General features: G+C 37.2%; 1 protein-coding gene across 5 annotated transcripts in view; it reads right to left on the bottom strand.

Annotated features, from left to right (window-relative positions):
• Positions 1-19,299, bottom strand: part of LOC132092193 (discoidin, CUB and LCCL domain-containing protein 1-like) — a 30,174-nt gene extending 10,875 nt beyond the window's left edge. For 2 of the 5 annotated variants that reach the window (XM_059498323.1, XM_059498322.1), the window contains exons 1-6: positions 19,051-19,295; positions 14,566-14,784; positions 9,512-9,655; positions 9,016-9,061; positions 5,762-5,843; positions 2,105-2,238 (exon numbers count right to left, since the gene is read on the bottom strand). In XM_059498323.1, the coding sequence (XP_059354306.1) occupies positions 2,105-2,238; positions 5,762-5,843; positions 9,016-9,061; positions 9,512-9,655; positions 14,566-14,784; positions 19,051-19,126 (701 nt within the window). In that variant the 5' untranslated portion in view covers positions 19,127-19,295. Of the gene's footprint in view, positions 1-2,104; positions 2,239-5,761; positions 5,844-9,015; positions 9,062-9,511; positions 9,656-14,565; positions 14,785-19,050 lie in introns of all 5 variants that reach the window. The other 3 variants (XM_059498325.1, XM_059498321.1, XM_059498324.1) reach the window with 3 other exon arrangements.
• Between the last annotated feature and the right edge of the window lie 545 nt (positions 19,300-19,844).

Below are 19,844 nucleotides of genomic sequence, written 5' to 3'. Positions count from 1 at the left end.
TAATTAAGGCCACTGTCTTGGGAGAGTAACGCCTTCAGGGGTGCCAAGAGGGAGATTCCCATTGTCAACCCAGTTGTGTTGCCAAATTCAGAGGACCTCCCTCACTGCATCCAGCATCTCCCCCTCTGACAGGAGAACTGGGGTACAGCTGGGGCGGTGGAAAGAGCAGTGTGCTGGTAATTAGAGAGGAACAGGCTGGGAAATAGCATCTCTGTCAGCCATTACTTAAAAACCTGTCATTATCACAGGCTTCCTGGATGTGATTACTTTTTCAGCACTTTTATGGCAGCTGAGCAAACCATTTCAGAGTTCAGGGTACAAAGTGGTTTACGATGGCGTGAACGAACCGAAATAGGATATAGCGAGTGGTGTGCCAAGAACAAAAAAAAATGTCTGAAGCCTGGGAATACAAGCAATAAACTGCTGGTGACAGAAATATAATCAAATAAAATCAACGGACAAAATGAATCAAGTGCTGATCAGAGTCGCTAGACTGAAATAACCATTTAAGTGCATGCAATAAAACAAGCCTGAGATCAAAACCCAAGCAATGTAATTACAGGAACTGATATTGACTGTCGTTATGCAGTTAAAGCGGTAAAAGTAAACCCTGAAAACTGTTATATCATCAACATAATCTCCTTAGAGTGGTCATGATGAATTTAGTTTGACTAATCAATTGGTTTGTAAAATAAATGGCTAATACACCACTGCAACTTCACCAGATTCATATGCATTAATATTTTTAAGTGCTTTCTAAGACAAGCAACATTAATATTACTTCTCATAGTTTGGTTTATCAAAAGAATATAATGAAATATAAAAGTGATAATTAATAATTTAGTATAAAAAATAAAAAAACTTTTTTTATATATTATATATATCTCCAGGACACCCCAGCAATCACATAGAAATGCACTAAAAAACAAACAGGACACCCCAGGAACTATATAGCAATGCTCTAGCAAACAGAAACAATATAACCACACAATAAAATCCATTCAGAACACCCCATTACTGCATAGCATTGCCCTTATAAAAACCCAGAACACACTGCCCCATCACAGTTTCCAGTTCGCCCAACTGAGACCCGGCCCGAGAACCAGGCTCAGCACAGGAAACATGCTGGTGAAAAAAAAAACATTACAACACATTAAAAACCAATCAGCGGCCTACATCCCAGTAACCGCATAGTAACTCCCTAGCACCCTAGCAACAGCACTAAAATCTGTGCTGTGGCCTAGTGCATGCACATGACACATTTAGCCATGCTGGTCATTTGGCTAGTTTGAGTCCGACTTGCAACATTTCCTGATTCCCCTTCCTTCTTCTCCTCTTTTCACGTTTTCTCCTACTGTTCCTATCAATAAATGGTGAAAAAGAGACAGAAAATGATCTTAATCTGCATGTGTTCTGTTAGGCTTCACCAGGTTTTAAATAGATCAGAGTACCTCTGGCTCTAGAGACCTGCCTGTTGCCCTCCTAATAAATCACTCCTCAATGGACAATTCAAACACTCCTCAGAGACTATAAGAAGAGGCGATCTTGATTTCTTTCTCAACCTGCCCCCCAATTCCCTGATGAGAAATCTGTGAAACCGCAACAGTCCAGACAGAGTGTCCGTGACATTAAGTAGTACCTGAACCATCCATCACGCAAAAGAAGGCAGGAATCACCTCTTCATAATAACCGCTGCACTGCTGGAGAACCTAACAAGGTCACATTCAGACATAGCCAGTAGATGAAGTGCCGGAATAATACATGTTGTGACTTGTCAGGGGAACTTGTAAGGCAGACTATTTACATTTCTCAAACTGTAATCTGGAAAAAACGGTTTTCCTGGCAAATTTACAGTAAACACATATGTTGACAGAAATCTACTCAAGATGCAAGTCGATGAGGCAACAGTTGCATATTTGCCCCATAGACTCCAATTGTAAATGTGTAAACATCAACATTTCATTCCTTTTTATGTACCGGGAAAGCCCACACGCTGATGTCTGACTCACCTAAGAACATAAAAGCATTCTGTATCACAGATAAAATCTGAGGCTTCAAGCTTCTGGCACAGAGAAAGACCACAGAAACCACTGCAGTAACTCACTCTTTTGACTGGATGCCATTGGCTCTGACCGCAGGGTAGTGACTGAGCCCTCGGCGCTTCTCCACTGTGATTGGTCCTCCAAACTGGTCCATGATGACCCCAGCATGCACCGCTGATTTACACAAAACTGATGTCTGAAATAGAAAATAGAAAGCACTCAGTCACAATTATAAGTACTTTTAAGCAACAGCAGAGAATTAAACGGCTACGCTGATCAGAAGACCGGAGCAGAATGAGACGCAGAATGACTCATTGACAGCAGGTGGCGCTTATGAACAGCAATGATACAGTGTTTCCTGGGTTACCGCTGTAAACCAAGTAGGGTTGCACTTATGAACACTACTTTAATATGCATTGTTCAGAGGCATGAGGAAAATAAAATACCTTTTTCTGAAAATAGTCAGTTTCCCTCAGAGATTTATATGATTCACATTCATATAAACTCCTACTCCAACTGTATCGCGTGAGATTTGAGTAATTTTTTTGACCGGCTTGTGGTTAATCATTGGTATATATATATATATATATATATATATATAGGCATAATTTCATGTTGTGAGCACAGTCTCCGCTACATAAAACATCCATATGAACACTGCTACAACAGGCATTCAATTCAGTTTGCTCTGGTATTTCATAACTACTAAGACAGACCTCCATTTCAACATAAAACATGCATGTTTTTAGTCTCAACATAGATTAATTAAAAAATTTCAGACTGGGAAGGGCTTTATAATTTCATTCTGAGGGAACAATTACAGTAATTGTAGCAGCCAGTGGAAAACATTCCTCATCTACCACAGCGAATGCTAGTACCTTGTCACAGAAAATGCCTTCGCATGAATTACCTTTCTAAAGGTAACAGTCATAATGGGATTTGAACACTGTGATCTTCTGATTTAAGTCACATTATGACAATTTGAATGTGTTGAGCAACACTGAGCTTTGACCCTGACAGCACATGCATGTTATCTAAATGCAGATGTTTCTTATCTAGATTATTCCACTTCTCACTTGCTCATCTGTAATATAACAAAAACTTGCTTCCTTTTTTTCAGAAATGATGAAAATCGATTGTTATTTAAATGAATGATCAGTACAACAAATTTTCAAGTTATTACCACAAAACATGTTGAAATCTTTAAAATACCATGTGCATAGTTGATTGCCTCCTCATTAACATTTACCACACAGTCATTTTTTATAACATTTAAAAAACTTAAAAGAACTTTTTACTTTGAATCTTAAAGCTGAAGATAAAATTAATTAGAAAAAGACTTCCAGAAGCAAGCCCACTTAAAAAGCTAAAAGAGCAAAACAACTGACTATGGCAGAAAAACTAAATAAAAGTGTGTACGGTCTCTGGGGTGGTCCGGTGTTTTACATTGAGCCCATTAGCTACTAGCAAAATCATTACTGTGATGAGGTAACAGAAGACGTATTGTGTGTTATCAGCAGAAACAGCTGCACTGCATTCAGACTGAGATGCTTCATTAACCTGAACATGTCCTCTCCAGTCAGGGCCATAAATACAGCCCTATCTAACAACTGCAGTGTTTACCTTTGTTGTGCTACCCCATGCAAAACACTACTGCGATGCCACAGTGCTCTGGGTGCTCTATGTGGTTGCTAGAGTGTGCTGGTTTCTTACTACCCTATGTTAAAAAACAAAACCAAACAAACAAAAAATAATAATAATAATAATTATATATATATTTCCAACATGGCAGTAATGTAATGCAACATCCCTTAGCCTCGGCTAAATGTAAATTATTTATCATAATTACTCATATAACTGCCATAGCTGTGTTTAAAGAATAGGATTTTTAAGGAGAAATGTTGGTAATTGCCACTTTGCACTTCTAGTTTTGATAAGACTGTTTTCTCCTGATATATGTATTTTTTGTTTATATCTTTAATGTTCTTTTTGATCAATTTCATTTGTCTTTGCTGAATAAAATGATTTTTTACTAACAGATTTAACAGATTTCATTCAGTTTATTCATTCAGTCGATTCATTCAGTTTTTCAAAGTATTGATGAACCTATGGTTAAGGTGGCAAAATAATGAATCAATGTGTGTCTGTGTGTGTGTGTGTTGGAGTGACTGCTGAATGGTTTTGGAGGGCAGACCCTTACTGTGCTGGCATTATCTGTCTGTAATCCCAGAGTCCACTGCTCCACCCAACCTACACAAAAGCCAATGTGAAGTAATCAATTGCTCTGGCTCTTTCCAAAGCCCACCACGCTCACATATCAAAGCAGACAGCAGCAGGGTTGAAATGCGCCCCTTTGTCCTCCATTGCTGGTTAAGACCCTGTTTTGTGAGTGTTGAGCCTGGAGCCGTGTGTCTGTTGTCTTTCTTGAAAATCTGTGATCCGTGATGGGGGTTAGGGCAACTTAAAGCAGAAAGCGTTCCTCCTACCATCAGGTTAGTCCATGGAAATGTATCATTAGTAAAATACAATACAGAGAGATAGTCACGCTCTGATAGACTGGATTTTTCCCACAATCAGAATGTGCACTTTCCAGTTTCTTTCTGTTTTAAATCTTTTAGTTTATTTCTGTTGTAATCATTTCCTAAATTCTATTTTTTTTATTTTGAACTTTTAATTACAAAAAAAACAGTATGTTTCTCATATGTAGCAACTGGTGTAAAAATTATTAACTACTTTGATATTTCCATTTTAGCTTATTTTTTATATGATTGTTGGGGTCCAAAACTCTTTAAACCACATTTTAAAGTACAAAAAGAAGCAGCTGAAAAGTCAGATTTTATTACATGACACAAAAAATGCTTTTGGGAATTTCGTTCTCAAATCCAGCTGATAATATAAGAACTTGTATAAGAAAAAAAAAACCTACTACATTAAATTAGAAAACTGCAAAATAGAACTATTTTCACTCAATGTCTCAGACTTCATTTTTGCTTTAAGAGGTTCAGCTACACTCATGCAACAAACATCTGATTCAAATGAAAAGAACCTTTCAATTACCCTCAAAAAATTAATGCTGTGACACACACAAAGCTTGGCCAGCTTAGATTTCACAAACAGGAAGAGATTTTACCACAATGCTAAGCCTTCAGAAAGGCCCTTAACTTGAGTTACAGCTCAAAGCCCAAGCACATGATTCTCTCCACATCAAACTATCCGTTGCTGCTTGGTTAATCCTTTGCATAACCCAAATCTCCTACTCCGATTCGCTGGACAGGTTTGCACAATTACATAAACGCCTTTCATTCTGAGTTCACTGCCCACTATAAAGTGACCAGGGAGAACAATGTGGGCAGCACAAATGATTTGTCACCGCGTATCCTCAGTGTGTCCACACACACACACACACAAGCCCTGTCACAACAAATGGGTGTCAGACAATGGGACGAGCCATTAGTGCATTCCACCCCCGACTGCTGGCCTGCTTAACATTCCCCGTGAAGGCCCTAGAGGCCTGAGCACCTGTGGGAAAATCTGCTTAGAGAAGCTGCTTTTCCTGTCCGAGCCGCTGCATCTGAAACCTCTTCAGGAAGAGCCCCACTGAGCATCTGCTTGGCTGCATGTCGTCCATGTAAATAAACTTGCCTAACAATCTCCCGCAGATGCGGAATGAGCTGTGACATGCTAGCCACACCTGAGGAAAACAATGAGACGCTACTCACATGTCTGTAGCCCAGGGAAATGTCCCCAGACACGTCTCCTGTCACCGCTGCACATCCGGCTGGACAGTACTTCCTACACGGGCTGAGAACAAAGAGAAAGATCTGCTTACAGCATGTCAGTTAATTATAGCCGACGGCTCGGGAGAGATAATGCTGAGTGAGATTCTAAAATTATAAGCATGAATGAAAAACTGTGACTATTACCTAGAGTTATTTTTTTTTATTTAATGTCTTGTAGATTAGATATATTTAAATTGAATAGCTGTAGAGTGGTCTGAGCATTACATATTGAATATTCTCAATAAATCTATGTATATATTCATGTATATTTGTGCTTTTGTGATGATTTAAATTCGATTTTACTTTTATTTACATTAAGAGTGCTTTCACATACCTCATTCCAATTATAAAAAATATTCTAAATTTAAACTCTAATTTATAATCATAAAATAAACAATAATAATAGTTGTAATAATAATAATTGGGTCAAAGATGAGACATCCCATTTTGGTGTTTGCATCAAATAAAAAAATAAAAAAAACTATTTTTATATACATGGAAAACATTAAATGCTAATAAATTGTGTACTTTAATGTTTAAATTAACTTTTGTGAAAATTAATTAGCAAAATATGGGTGAAATAATGTTCCATCGTCATTCAGTGAGCAGATATATTAATGTTAAAACCAGGGCTCTGAACCGGTTCAAGGAACGAAAACGAAAACCGGAAAAAAATGAAATTTTGACAGGAACAGAACCAGAACCAGAAACAGAAACGAAATCAAATTTTATAGTTCCGAACAGAATCGAAAAATTGAAATGGCCATTAACCGGTTAATAACGTTATTTTATCATTCCATTTAATATTTAAAATTTGCTGTCAACCAATTCATGAATTCCAGCAGTATGGCATACGCAAATGTGCTGAAGCCAACGAGTGAAATGTCCGCTCAGCTGTGAACTCCTCATAGGTAAATCTCAATGGCAATGCACCGCCTTCAGGGTTGGATTAAGACCAAATTAGGCCTGATGACGGAGCGCAAAAATGGCCTATTTTTTCTTGGCGTTGGTGCATGTGCATTCGAAACTCAAGCGCCAGCATGCTTAACCTTTCCTGCCCAACTGAGGACCGCGGCTCTCTTATGATTATTCCCAACTCTAAGAAGCTCTGCTCGCCGATGGCATTGGACATCATCATGCACAGATAGATGCGCAACCCAATTTTGACATTTTGAAACATCGTTAAAGATTTAACGATGACAAAAGTTTGTACAAGCTCTGCTGATTCGTTCACAGTCACCGGTTTCTGAGTGCATGAATGCAGCAAACTGTATCAGCTAATTTAGACCGATTAACAATCAGTTAAACAGTTTAAAAAGTCATTTATTTATTTTCAGTAAATTATAAAAATATTTAAAAAGGTTTGCTGCATGGTTAATATACACTACGCGTAATATATATATATATATATATATATATATATATATATATATATATATATATAATGTGTATTTCTGAATGAAATGATCTTTTTTTTCTCTCTAAAAAAAGTATGTTTATATATGTATAAATATATATATAAACTTATACTTTAAGGCCCAGTTTCATAGACAGGGTTTAGCCTAAACCAGGATTAAGCCATAGTTCAATTAGGATGTTTAAGTAATTTTTATAAACATACCATAGAAAATAGCATTACTGGTGTCCATCTTAAGACAAAACAAAGGCACCGAGATGTTTTAAAGATCAATCAGTGTCAGTTTCTTTCAGCTGAAACAGCTGATTTACATTTTAGTCTAGGACTAGGCTTAAGCCTTGTCTCTGAAACCGGGGGTAAAAGTATAAGTTTAATAAAAAAAAGTATAATTTTTTTGATAAAAAAGTATAAGTATATATAAGGGATGCACCGATTATTCGGCCACTGAAGATGTTCGGCCGAAAATGGCCCAAAAGTGCATTTTCGGTTTTCGGCCGATAGACTTTTATCACCGAAACAACACGGCCGAAATGTTGTGATGACGCAAAAAGAAACTGCATAATTTGTAATTGATGTAATTGTAATTATCTTTGAAACTAATATTAATTTATGCAATTGCAATGTCTTAATAGACTAGCGGAGCTTCTCAAATTTACCGTAAGCTGAACAATTTTCATTTGCTGTATTAACCTCAAAGTAATTCTTAGAATGAAATTTGGAGTCCGACTTTCGGACGCAAATACAGCGTTACTTATTATACAGTAACTATTATTCTATATTCTTTTCACTGAGACATTACTGACTAGGGATGTTAATTTCGTTATTTTTCCTAACCAACAACCGTTAACCGACAAGATTATTTTAAATAATAATAACTGAAAGTACAAACGCTATATAATAAATAACATTTTAGCATCCAGATATGTTGGGAACATGGAAACATTTGGATTTCTGCCGAATGAGAGAGGTAGGCATCAGCTTCATCTTTAATTTGTTTTTGGATTGACGTTTTTATAGCCTATAACTTTAGAGGATTTGCTTTGGAGATAAACTAATAACTGTTTTTATAGTGTTTTAAACATTTTAGATTAGACCAGTTACAGGCATTTTAGCCTTCATTATTTCGGAAGAAATAGGGCTAATAAAATGCGATGTGAGCCTTGACTTAAGGTTTTTTTTTTTTTCACTCTCAAAACGCAATCTTATGCAAGTTTTTTTTTTTTTTTTTACAATGCAGCAAACATTTTTAAATATCTAAAAATAGTTTGATGTCTTTAAAGTGTTGATAGATTTTTTTTATCTTACATTTGGCCAAAATCTAGAAAAGATGATGCTGTATTGGCTGTGACTAAGCGTTAGATCTCTATTTATTTCTTTTTGAGTAAAGAAAACACTATACTTTATTATTATTGTATTATTATTAGGCAAATTATAGGCAAATAATAATTTTTTTTTTTAAAAAATAACGTTATTAACCAGTTTTTCTTCCACCTGAACCGGTTTCGGAATGGTAATAACATCAGAGGAACGCAGAACAGAAACATTAATATATCGATTCTGCTCAGAGTGAACCGATTGAATTTTTTTTTTTCGTTTTCAAGCCCTGGTTAAAACGAATCAACAAACTTCATACTTTTTCTAGATCAAAAAAATCTTTTGTCTTTGACCCGCACACTTTTTTATAAGACTGAAAAAAATATGAAGCTTTATCAGCCAGCTTGTGTAGGTGTAACATTTTCCTGGCTTCTCTATCCTACAGACATATTCTCACCTGTACTTAGACACCGGGAAATGACTGCCTCTGTCCAAGCATGTCAGCAGCTCTGAGGAGGAAAGCAGAGGAGGCCACACAATGAGGGTAAAAATGGAGCAGATGTGAAGTGTCTCCAGAAAGGAAACAGGCCCCCAACTCAAAAACAACATCAAGAACAACAGGACATGAGCATCACAACAGGATGACAGACCCACTTCCTGCACTTCCATGTATAGGACTGAAGCATAGAGTGAGAGAGCATTTTCCACACAAATTTTGAAGTATATTATGATATAATTCTCTTTTTAAGATCAAATATTCTTTTAACATTGCTTTGCTTTGTTCAACAAAGTCATAAAAAAACCATCCTAGGATCTTTAAGCATCCAGATGAGGGAAGGGGGCAAGCCACGACATGGGGCTATCATACGTCGGTTAATATGAGGGTCAGCCAAGAGACAGGAAGACATATGTACAATGTTGTCATTAGATTATACACACTTTTTTTAAAATAAGGATACCTTTGTGGTTTTCTGTGGAGTATGAAAGCAGGAATCCTCTTCCAGATATATGCTGGCTGCTACGAAAGCGAACGGTCAGTTCGCTGGAGTCCGTGTGAATCGGTGCAGGCTTGGGCATCAGACCACCACAGTACTCCCAGGAAACTAGACGAAATGCAAGTAAATTGATTAAACTTAATGAAATTTAACCCTAGATAAGGAATTAGATTCATATTGAGTTATTAGTAATATGAATGAAAATTAACACCTGCCAAGTGCCAAATAAAATTATAAAAAAACATAAATAAATGGTGTAAAAGTCACTTATGACACCAAAAAGGCTGAAATAGTGTGTTTCTGGAAAGTATGACTTGTCTACTGATGAAGGATAACACCCTGAACACTGATGAGATTTTGATCAGCTCTGATGATTATCATAACACTTTAATCTGTAAAACATTTGACCAAAGGGTCAACACACCAAGAGGTGTGAATGGCAAAACTGTCAAACTCTGCACCAACACAAAGCTTTAGTCATCCAACATCACTCAACTGCTGTTTAAGAATCACTCAGAATGGAATTCCAGCCATCCTGCTGCAGGACGCTTTGATCAGTGGATGTGGCTGAGGGTCGACTCGGACACCATAACAGCATTTGTGGTTAAAGGGTTGGCTTGGTTGGAACCAGATATAGTGTATTTTCACTACTCATTTTCCAACTCCCCTAGAGTTAAACAGTTGAGTTTTACCGTTTTCGAATCCATTCAGCCTATCTCCAGGTCTGGCGGTAGCTCGCTTAGCTTAGCATAGACAATTGGATCTGATTAGACTGTTAGCATCTCGCTCAAAAATGACCAAAGAGTTTTGATGGGTACCATGGATGCAGCAGGTGTAGTGATATTATGCAGCACCTGAAAATAGTCCCCAGCTAGTTTGTGTACAGTCGTGGCCAAAAGTTTTGAGAATTACATAAATATTGGAAATTGGAAAAGTTGCTGCTTAAGTTTTTATAATAGCAATTTGCATATACTCCAGAATGTTATGAAGAGTGATCAGATGAATTGCATAGTCCTTCTTTGCCATGAAAATTAACTTAATCCCAAAAAAACCTTTCCACTGCATTTCAGTGCTGTCATTAAAGGACCTGCTGAGATCATTTCAGGAATCGTCTTGTTAACTCAGGTGACAATGTTGACGAGCACAAGGCTGGAGATCATTATGTCAGGCTGATTGGGTTAGAATGGCAGACTTGACATGTTAAAAGGAGGGTGATGCTTGAAATCATTGTTCTTCAATTGTTAACCATGGTGACCTGCAAAGAAACGCGTGCAGCCATCATTGCGTTGCATAAAAATGGCTTCACAGGCAAGGATATTGTGGCTACTAAGATTGCACCTAAATCAACAATTTATAGGATCATCAAGAACTTGAAGGAAAGATGTTCAATTCTTGTAAAGAAGGCTTCAGGGCGTCCAAGAAAGTCCAGCAAGCGCCAGGATGGTATCCTAAAGAGGATTCAGCTGCGGGATCGGAGTGCCACCAGTGCAGAGCTTGCTCAGGAATGGCAGCAGGCAGGTGTGAGCGCATCTTCACGCACAGTGAGGCCAAGACTTTTGGAAGATGGCCTGGTGTCAAGAAGGGCAGCAAAGAAGCCACTTCTCTCCATCTCAACATCAGGGACAGATTGATCTTCTGCAGAAAGTATAGTGAATGGACTGCTGAGGACTGGGGCAAAGTCATATTCTCCGATGAAGCCCCTTTCCGATTGTTTGAGGCATCTGGAAAAAGGCTTGTCCGGAGAAGAAAAGGTGAGCGCTATCATCAGTCCTGTATCATGCCAACAGTAAAGCATCCTGACACCATTCATGTGTGGGGTTGCTTCTCATCCAAGGGAGTGGGCTCACTCACAATTCTGCCCAAAAACACAGCCATGAATAAAGAATGGTACCAAAACACCCTCCAACAGCAACTTCTTCCAACAATCCAACAACAGTTTGGTGAAGAACAATGCATTTTCCAGCACGATGGAGCACCGTGCCATAAGGCAAAAGTGATAACTAAGTGGCTCGGGGACCAGAATGTTGAAATTTTGGGTCCAAGGCCTGAAAACTCCCCAGATCTTAATCCCATTGAGAACTTGTGGTCAATCCTCAAGAGGCGGGTGGACAAACAAAAACCCACTAATTCTGACAAACTCCAAGAAGTGATTCTGAAAGAATGGGTTGCTTTCGGTCAGGATTTGGCCCAGAAGTTGATTGAGAGCATGCCCAGTCGAATTGCAGAGGTCCTGAAAAAGAAGGGCCAACACTGCAAATACTGACTCTTTGCATAAATGTCATGTAATTGTCGATAAAAGCCTTTGAAACGTATGAAGTGCTTGTAATTATATTTCAGTACATCACAGAAACAACTGAAACAAAGATCTAAAAGCAGTTTAGCAGCAAACTTTTTGAAAACTAATATTTATGTAATTCTCAAAACTTTTGGCCACGACTGTAGTTGCAGCAATTGCAGAGTTGCTTGGGACTATTTTCAGGCACTGTGTAATATCATTGCGCCTGCTGCACCTATGGTACAGCAGCAAAGTCCCTTGATTATTACGCCAGAATGAAAGTATTGTTAGTTCCTAGCCAAATCAGCCTAGAAAATTGCAACTATTTTCTTAGTACACAATGTAACTACAGAAGAATTGAGTTTTAAATGAGAAAAAAATATAAAAACTCTTTGGTCAATATTGTGGGAAATGCTAACGGTATAATCAGATTTAATGATCTAAGCTAAGCTAAAAGTGTGTGGACTTGAACTCGAAAAATGGTGTGTACTGAAGTCTTTCCGCGGTTGAAACAAGATACTATCTGATGCTTATCCATGTTTATTTTGTGCTATAACTAGTAAAGAGGAAGAGATGATCGATTCACGTGCCGCTAGAACTGGGACTTACACAATCTATCCCAACACATTAACTCTTTCTCTGCCAAACACAGAATTCTCCAGATTTCTGTGTTCTCACTGTTACACATACGGGGGCACTATTATGCATCTCCTGAATGAGTCTAGAATGTGCCGATCAAAAACACATGCAAGGAAGATGCAGAAACGAATGATCTCGTATGTATGTATGCCATGCCAAAGAAGCACAAAGTCACTTTTACGGACTTTTAAATTAAATGTTCGCTCCTGGTGGAATGACCTCCCCAACTCAATCCGAGCAGATGAGTCCTTAGCCATCTTCAAGAATCGACTCAAAACCCATCTCTTCCATCTTTATTTGACCCTCTAACTTTAGCACTCACTATTCTAATTCTATTCTTAAAAAGTATATATAACTACCTTTCTAATCTTTTTGTATTATATTTTCTTTTCATTTATTATGCAATTGTGTGTGTGTGTGTGTGTGTGTGTGTGTGTGTAAAAACCTCTAACACTTGCTCTATTCTTTTTTTATTCTGTTTTATTTTAATTTATTATATTATTTAAAATCCCATGCTACGTGTACTGTCTTAACCTAACTGAGACTTGTTATAGCACTTATATATCATTGCTCTTTTTGTTGTTTTTGATTGCTTCCACTGTCCTCATTTGTAAGTCGCTTTGTATAATAGCGTCTGCTACATGAATAAATGTAAATGTAATGTATGTATATGCATATGAAAAACAATGCAATTATCGACAATAAACGGCATATAAAAGAAAACTGCCTAATGTTACCGAGTGAAATGTCGATCCAGGAAGTGGCAAAGCACTGTGCAAATTTTGGGGTGTTGATGGAAGCGATCTACTGCATCTTTGTTTTGATCATCCTACTGAATATTATCCAGATGTAGTATTTGATAAAAACGTGATTTTGCTCAAAATGATGATTTTTTTAAAAAGGAGAGGCTCTGTTCTTTATTTTGATGTATTGCATGTTCAGATACATATAAAACAAAATATTCTGGGGGCCATGACATTTTAGTGAAAATGAACAAAAATGCTGATGGTGGCTAGCAACTTTTTTCAAAAAAAAGAGTTAAAGAGCCACAAAACAGTCTTTATTGTTTGAATTTATTACAAAATGACAAAGTTTGAAAGTTGAGACTTTGTTTTATACCAAAAGTAACCTGCTCTGTTGTCTGTCAGTGCGTTATCAGTTTCCTCTTTGCTCCACAATGTATTTTTCACTGCATGAGCACATGATGTGTTGCGCGAGTGCCATGGCTTGTCGGACATAACGAAGGAGGACGGGTCTTTGCAAAGGGTCAATTAAAAAAAGAAATAAATCCTCAACTCTCATACACTTATGCCAATATAGTGCAAAAACAGCAAGCTCATTTGAAAAAGAAAATTATCAGAAATGGTTGATTACAAGTGACAATATCCTTCAGGAAACAGGAAGAATAAGAAACATTTCACCATAACCTCTATCCTCTGACACACTGACTTCTGTGGTTACAGTAAACTTATCAATGTGTGACTGGTGCCGACTCATGAGAGCATTCTGATTTACAGCGCTTTACTCAGGTTTACTCACAGTAATGTGATCTAGAGAAGTTTAAACTGACTAAAGATCATATGATCAACTATATCACAATATGACAGCACAAGTACAACCAGACTCAAATTAGATTTATAAATACAGCAGTTTTTCCTACAGCATTCAGCCCCACTCAGCAACATTGGCTCAACCAATGGTATCAGTTTGGGGCAGGACTGTACCTGTTTGTCCAACCAAAGGTTGTTTGGGAAACCTGTCTGAAAATACACATTAGGTTTGTTGCCACACTTCGAATTTAAATTCAAATGCAGCTGTCAAAATGTCCTTTAGTCTAACATTCCTGAGCAGCAAGACAGTTCTTCTTGAGAAATGCACTAAAGCTTCAAGAAAACCACTAAGACAAAAACAACTTTTTTCATTATTCAAACAAGAAAGACCTGATACACTGACAAAAGATGCAACTGAGAACATCTGGTTTTCATATATTGTTTGACCCCAATGGAGGATCTATTGACCACTAGGGAAAGACTAGATAATGGCTGAGAAAACAACATATTATGTATGCACCATGTACAACACATGACTGATTCAAAGAGCTCACCGATTTCTGCCCCATATGATCCTTTTAGAACCTTCAAATAGTCAGACTCACAGTCCTTCTTCTCCATGTTCAGGTCTCCAAACTTGAGGACAATAGTGTGGCCAATGGGTACGCGGATTCGCCATTCACACCAGGAGTTGTTGGGGTAAGTTCCTGGGTAGTTCACGGAGGAAAGGACACCACTCTCTTGCCCAAGGACATAATGACCACAGCCATCATCTGTCAAAGAAAAATGAGAGTTTGTTGCAAAAACTAAAGTGTATTTTTATGCTCAAATTAAAGACAATCATTGACTGCGTTTACATGTACAACATATTAGATTACAATTCAAAGGTATGAGGTCAGAAAAATTTGTATATTAAGACATTACGTATAGTGAGGATGCATTAAATTGATCAAAAGTGGTAGTAAAGACATTTATAAGGTTACAGAACAATTCATTTCAAATAAATGCTGCGTGTCTGAACTTTCCATTCAGGATCTTAAAAATAATGCATCATGATTTCCACAAAAATACTATGCAGCACAACTGTTTGCAACTTTGATAATAATAAGAAATTTTTCTTGAGAAACAAATCAGCCTTAGGGTTGTGACGATAGACAATATCTTTGTTTATCTACGATAGTCAGAGATATCACCTGTGGCTGATGGCTTGGACAAAATCAAAGAAATGACCTTAAATTAAAGCTTTGAAAGCTCATTCCTTAACTTTAAAAGATCAAATAATATTGATTCAAGCCCCAGACTCATTAAACTCATTGTAGATACCAAAAGACTTCAAATGCACAAGAATGGCTGATTCTGTTGCAACAAAAGATTACTTGAAACCAAACAAGCCAAAGCACGCCAACCTAATGTAAACCAAATAATACTATATCAGCCAGCAGAAAGTTGAATTTACTAATTGTTTCAACATGTAAATGACCCTAAGACAAGTCAAAACACCAGAAGAAGTCTCAAATTAGATCTAAGTATAAGTTTTGTAATTAAAAGCTGATACAGCACCCTTATTACAGAGGAAATACAATGTTCAATCCTCACATATGCTCATTGATCAGTGACAAAGGTGGTGTTAGAAACCATCAGCTGCCGGACACAAGTCTTATGGATGATCCTCGGGCAAAGAGCTCCCACGCTGAATATATGAGCATTCGTGCAAGTATTGTCAAGAACATTACTGTTCACTGATATGTTAAGGCTCCGTTACGCCACTGTCTCCCACAGTAAAGGCACTCACACCTGTGATGGCACCATCAACTCCTTTCCTTCCAGACAGCTGAGTCTCCAGCAGCCAGGCAAGAACTTGGCGCTGATGTATGCGCATAACAGACTCTGAGACCCCAGAGTTTTGTGACTTTGACGCCATTCTTAAATGACACTAGGAATGAAACAGGACCAATGCTATAAATAGCTCCGGTGTGTTTCTAAGGGAACATTCGGCTGCACTAACCAGAAGTGCTTTCTTTGACCTTACATGGTATTACGTCAGTGCAAAATACTGGCAGACACACAGTGGCCTTTGTGGTGGCATCTGAGCTCCATCCAGATGTAGGGTTGGGTCGGTGCAAAAACCCCCCCAAAAAACGAATGGGCGGAAACCTTAGTGGTGGTGGAGGAATAACATCACATTAATCATGACCATGCAAACAAATTAAAATCTACAACTACACTTTCAAGGCAAGACAGCCCAAGCGAACAGGGTAAAAAACCTTTTTGTATTACAAGCTTTCTTAAATTTTATGTTAAAATATGCAATCATTTTCATATATTTACAGAAAAGAAATCTGAACACTGGATGAAACCAGGATCAAAATTGGTTTCAAATTTGTTGCAAATTAGAGGCAATGGGGTTTACGGAGGCAATATTTCTCTTTTTATATTCCAGAATCAGAAAATACTGTCATCAGCCAGAAAAATATAAACTTTCACAACGTTTTTAGTTATTTAATTATTATTATTATTATTATTTTTTAAATCAGCCTAATTCAATATGAACAAACTGCTCTGTAAACACCTTCAGAATATAGGAATAAAATGGTAAAGCTGGGTAAGAATTCTGTCTCAGTGTAATTGAAATATACAGAAGCAAACAGATAAAGCACAATAAAATACTTAATGTATTTTGGATGTTTTCTTTAAACTAGTCTGAAACAACATGTTATGAAAAGCCAAATCTCAAAATTGACCGGTTTATGAAAAAAAACATGTTTTAGCCTGTAGTGTCTTCCCTTGAAGAATATTCAAGATTAGCTAACAATAACATTTATTTAAAATGACCAAAAGCGGTTTTAGCTCTCTTTTCCATTCATTCCAACAGAAAAGAACACAAGAGAGCTTCAAAACCAGCTCTTTCAGCATGTTGAGGAACACCTGGCCATCGTCTGCCCCGGGGAGGAAGACAAATATTCACAACAGAGGGTTCTGCATGTACAGACAATCCGACTGTCTCCTAACATGCACCAAATAAGGGTTCACACACTAGTTGAGGATATTCCATTTAGCCTGTGGTTTTGCAGCAATGCCGTAGAATAACCCCAAAGAAACTTTCAGCGGACAGTTCATAAAATAACTCTTTTTTTCTTATGTAAAAAACATTTGATAAATCTATAGACCCTTTATCACTATAAAGAACCTTTTGTGTAATGGAAAGCTTCCATGGATGTTAAACGTTCTTCATGGAACCATTGATGCCAATAAAGAACCTTTATATTTAAGAGTGTACAATCAAAAATGTGATGTTTAGCAAAAATACTGTCAGTATTTATGTTAAAGCAATAATAACATAATACAAATAGAAATAACACGTCAAGGGAAGTGTTACCATACAGTAAAGAAGCACTCCCTTATCTATCCAACTAGAGCTTGAGGGTACTACAGCTTTCTAGATTAAAACAAATTTCAAAAAGGTAACATAAGTGGACTGCTTTAGTGAGTTAACTAAATCATTAAGCATTCCTGCAGCTTAAACAGTAGAGCAATGCCAATGGGTTTGATTCCAATAAGATGTATACTTTTAAAAGGATAGTTCACTAAAGAAAAGAAAAGTCTTTCATCGTTTGCTCACTGTTATGTCGTTTTATACTCTTACGAATTTCATTCATCTAAAAAACACAAAGATATTTTTAATGAAACCTGAGAGGTTTCTGTCCCTCCACTTAAAGTCAAGGTACCCAAACTTTTAAAGATTCAATTAGGTTATAAATCTGTTCATCACATTAAGAAATTATATCTCTTCACAAAACTTGAATCAAAGCGCTCAATTCATGTGGACTCATTTTATGACAACTTTTCCAAAACTATTATGAAAAATTTGTGTTTCAAAGATGAACCAAAGTCTTATGGGTTCGTAACATCATATGGGTAAGTAAATCATGTCAATTTTATTTTCGGGTGAAATAACCCTTTTAATGAGAGCTTCTGCCGAATGCATTAAGGTAAATCAACCAATTCATTGGAAAGATCAGACATATACCAACTTCTCTCATGAAACTGACATGGATAGCTAGTGCAGATGTGAAGATGTTTAACTTATACTTCGGTCTGTTTAGCTAATATATTTAGCTAATATATGGTTTAAAAAACGTGGAATTATAGTGCACGGGTCATATGGATACTTTTATATGTTGCTTCAAAGCTTGAAAACCTCCATCAACCAGTAGAACCCTTCAAAATGTCTCTATTTGTGATCCACGAAGGAAAGTAATAAAAGTCTTAAAAGTGAATAAAAACATTTTCACTTTTGGCTGTACTATATCTTTAACAACTAAAGGTTTTTCCAGTTGTTTTGTCTCAATGTGTGCACACCAGCTACTTTGGATATGGTCAAATGCAGAATTAATACAAATATCCCAGCAGTAAAAAGACCTCAGTGCAGCAATGACATCCTAAAAGTGATGTGTTTCCACACTAAAGATCAGATGCTGCTTTGACCATCCAAGCACTCTCTGACTGCAATCCAGTCCCACACTGTGAGAGTGATTCGAGGGAGAGTTGTCCTCATGGACAGACTGCTCCAGCATGTTGTGTCAACTGCTGTTACAACACAGTCAGCACATTTTCTAATGATACCAAATATCTTAACTACTAATTATATGAACTTTTTAGGTATTAAATCTCCAGTCTAAGAGTTGGAAGCAATTCTACAGTTTCATGGAGAAACATGGAACAAGTAAGTCACTGTTCCTGAACACAAGACGGTATGTACGCTAAACACAAACATATGTCCTGGTTAAACTGTAATCCAAGACTATTTCTACAATGATAAGTCAAACTCACAGAGCTCAAGAGTTTAAAGGATCAACCTGGAACTCGTGTAACAAAGTTTGAAGCATTATATCTCCTTAGAACAAGCTGCACGTCTACTTATAATGATATAAAGGCACGCTATATGCAAACAACTACAAAGTCCTCCACCAGTAACCTCTGACGCCTCAGCAAACAGCCCCTTTTGTTTCCGATCATCTGTCGTGTTTTTGTTCGCTTACCCGGTTTTTCGGCGAGCACAAGCGGGTGAATTGAACATAAGAGAATCAGTCCATGCAGTAATGTGTTTCCAGGCATCTCCGTTTAAAACCGCTGCGAATGAGAGTAAAACGCGAGGGCGCATTGGAGAATCGTCACGAGAGGATACCGGGAGAAACTCGCGTACATGTATCCGCGCGAATCCCCAAACGCCTTGAATAAACTCTTCTTCTTCCGTGTTTCTGCCACAGGCGTCACCAAGCGGTTACTAGACCAGTCGTACAGGTCTGGCTTGTGTCAGGCGGTTAGGGTACAGATAGTGAGTTATATGGTATGGATACAAAGAGATACTTAATGGAGATATAAGCGATACATAACCGGCGTTCTCCAGCTTCAGTCACTTTTATGCCTCAAGACTCGATTTTTTATTAGATTATTACTATTAGATTTCAACGTTTCATTTTCGTCCTAACCTAAACCTACGTCACATTTTCCCTATTTCATTATGTTATATTATTATTATTATTATTATTTTACTATTCTTCAAATGTTTTACTCTTGTCCCCCGGACCCAGAATTGTAATCGTAAAAAAAATTATATATTACATAATAATAATAATAATAATAAGAAGAAGAAGAAAATCAATGATTCTAAACTATAAGAAATGTATATATAGGCTATAAGTGTGTGTGTTTTTTATTTTTTTCATTAAACTTGCTTACGGAAAACAATGTGAAAAAAAAAACATATGCCAAGGAATTGAGCCAGGGGTTCATGGATAGCAAAACAATACATAGCAACTTAAAATTCAGGAGA

This window comes from Carassius carassius, chromosome 18 (assembly GCF_963082965.1).
Source record: "Carassius carassius chromosome 18, fCarCar2.1, whole genome shotgun sequence".
Classification (NCBI taxonomy): domain Eukaryota; kingdom Metazoa; phylum Chordata; class Actinopteri; order Cypriniformes; family Cyprinidae; genus Carassius; species Carassius carassius.
Note: the sequence above shows the minus strand (reverse complement) of the source record. Positions and strands in the feature narration are given on the sequence as shown.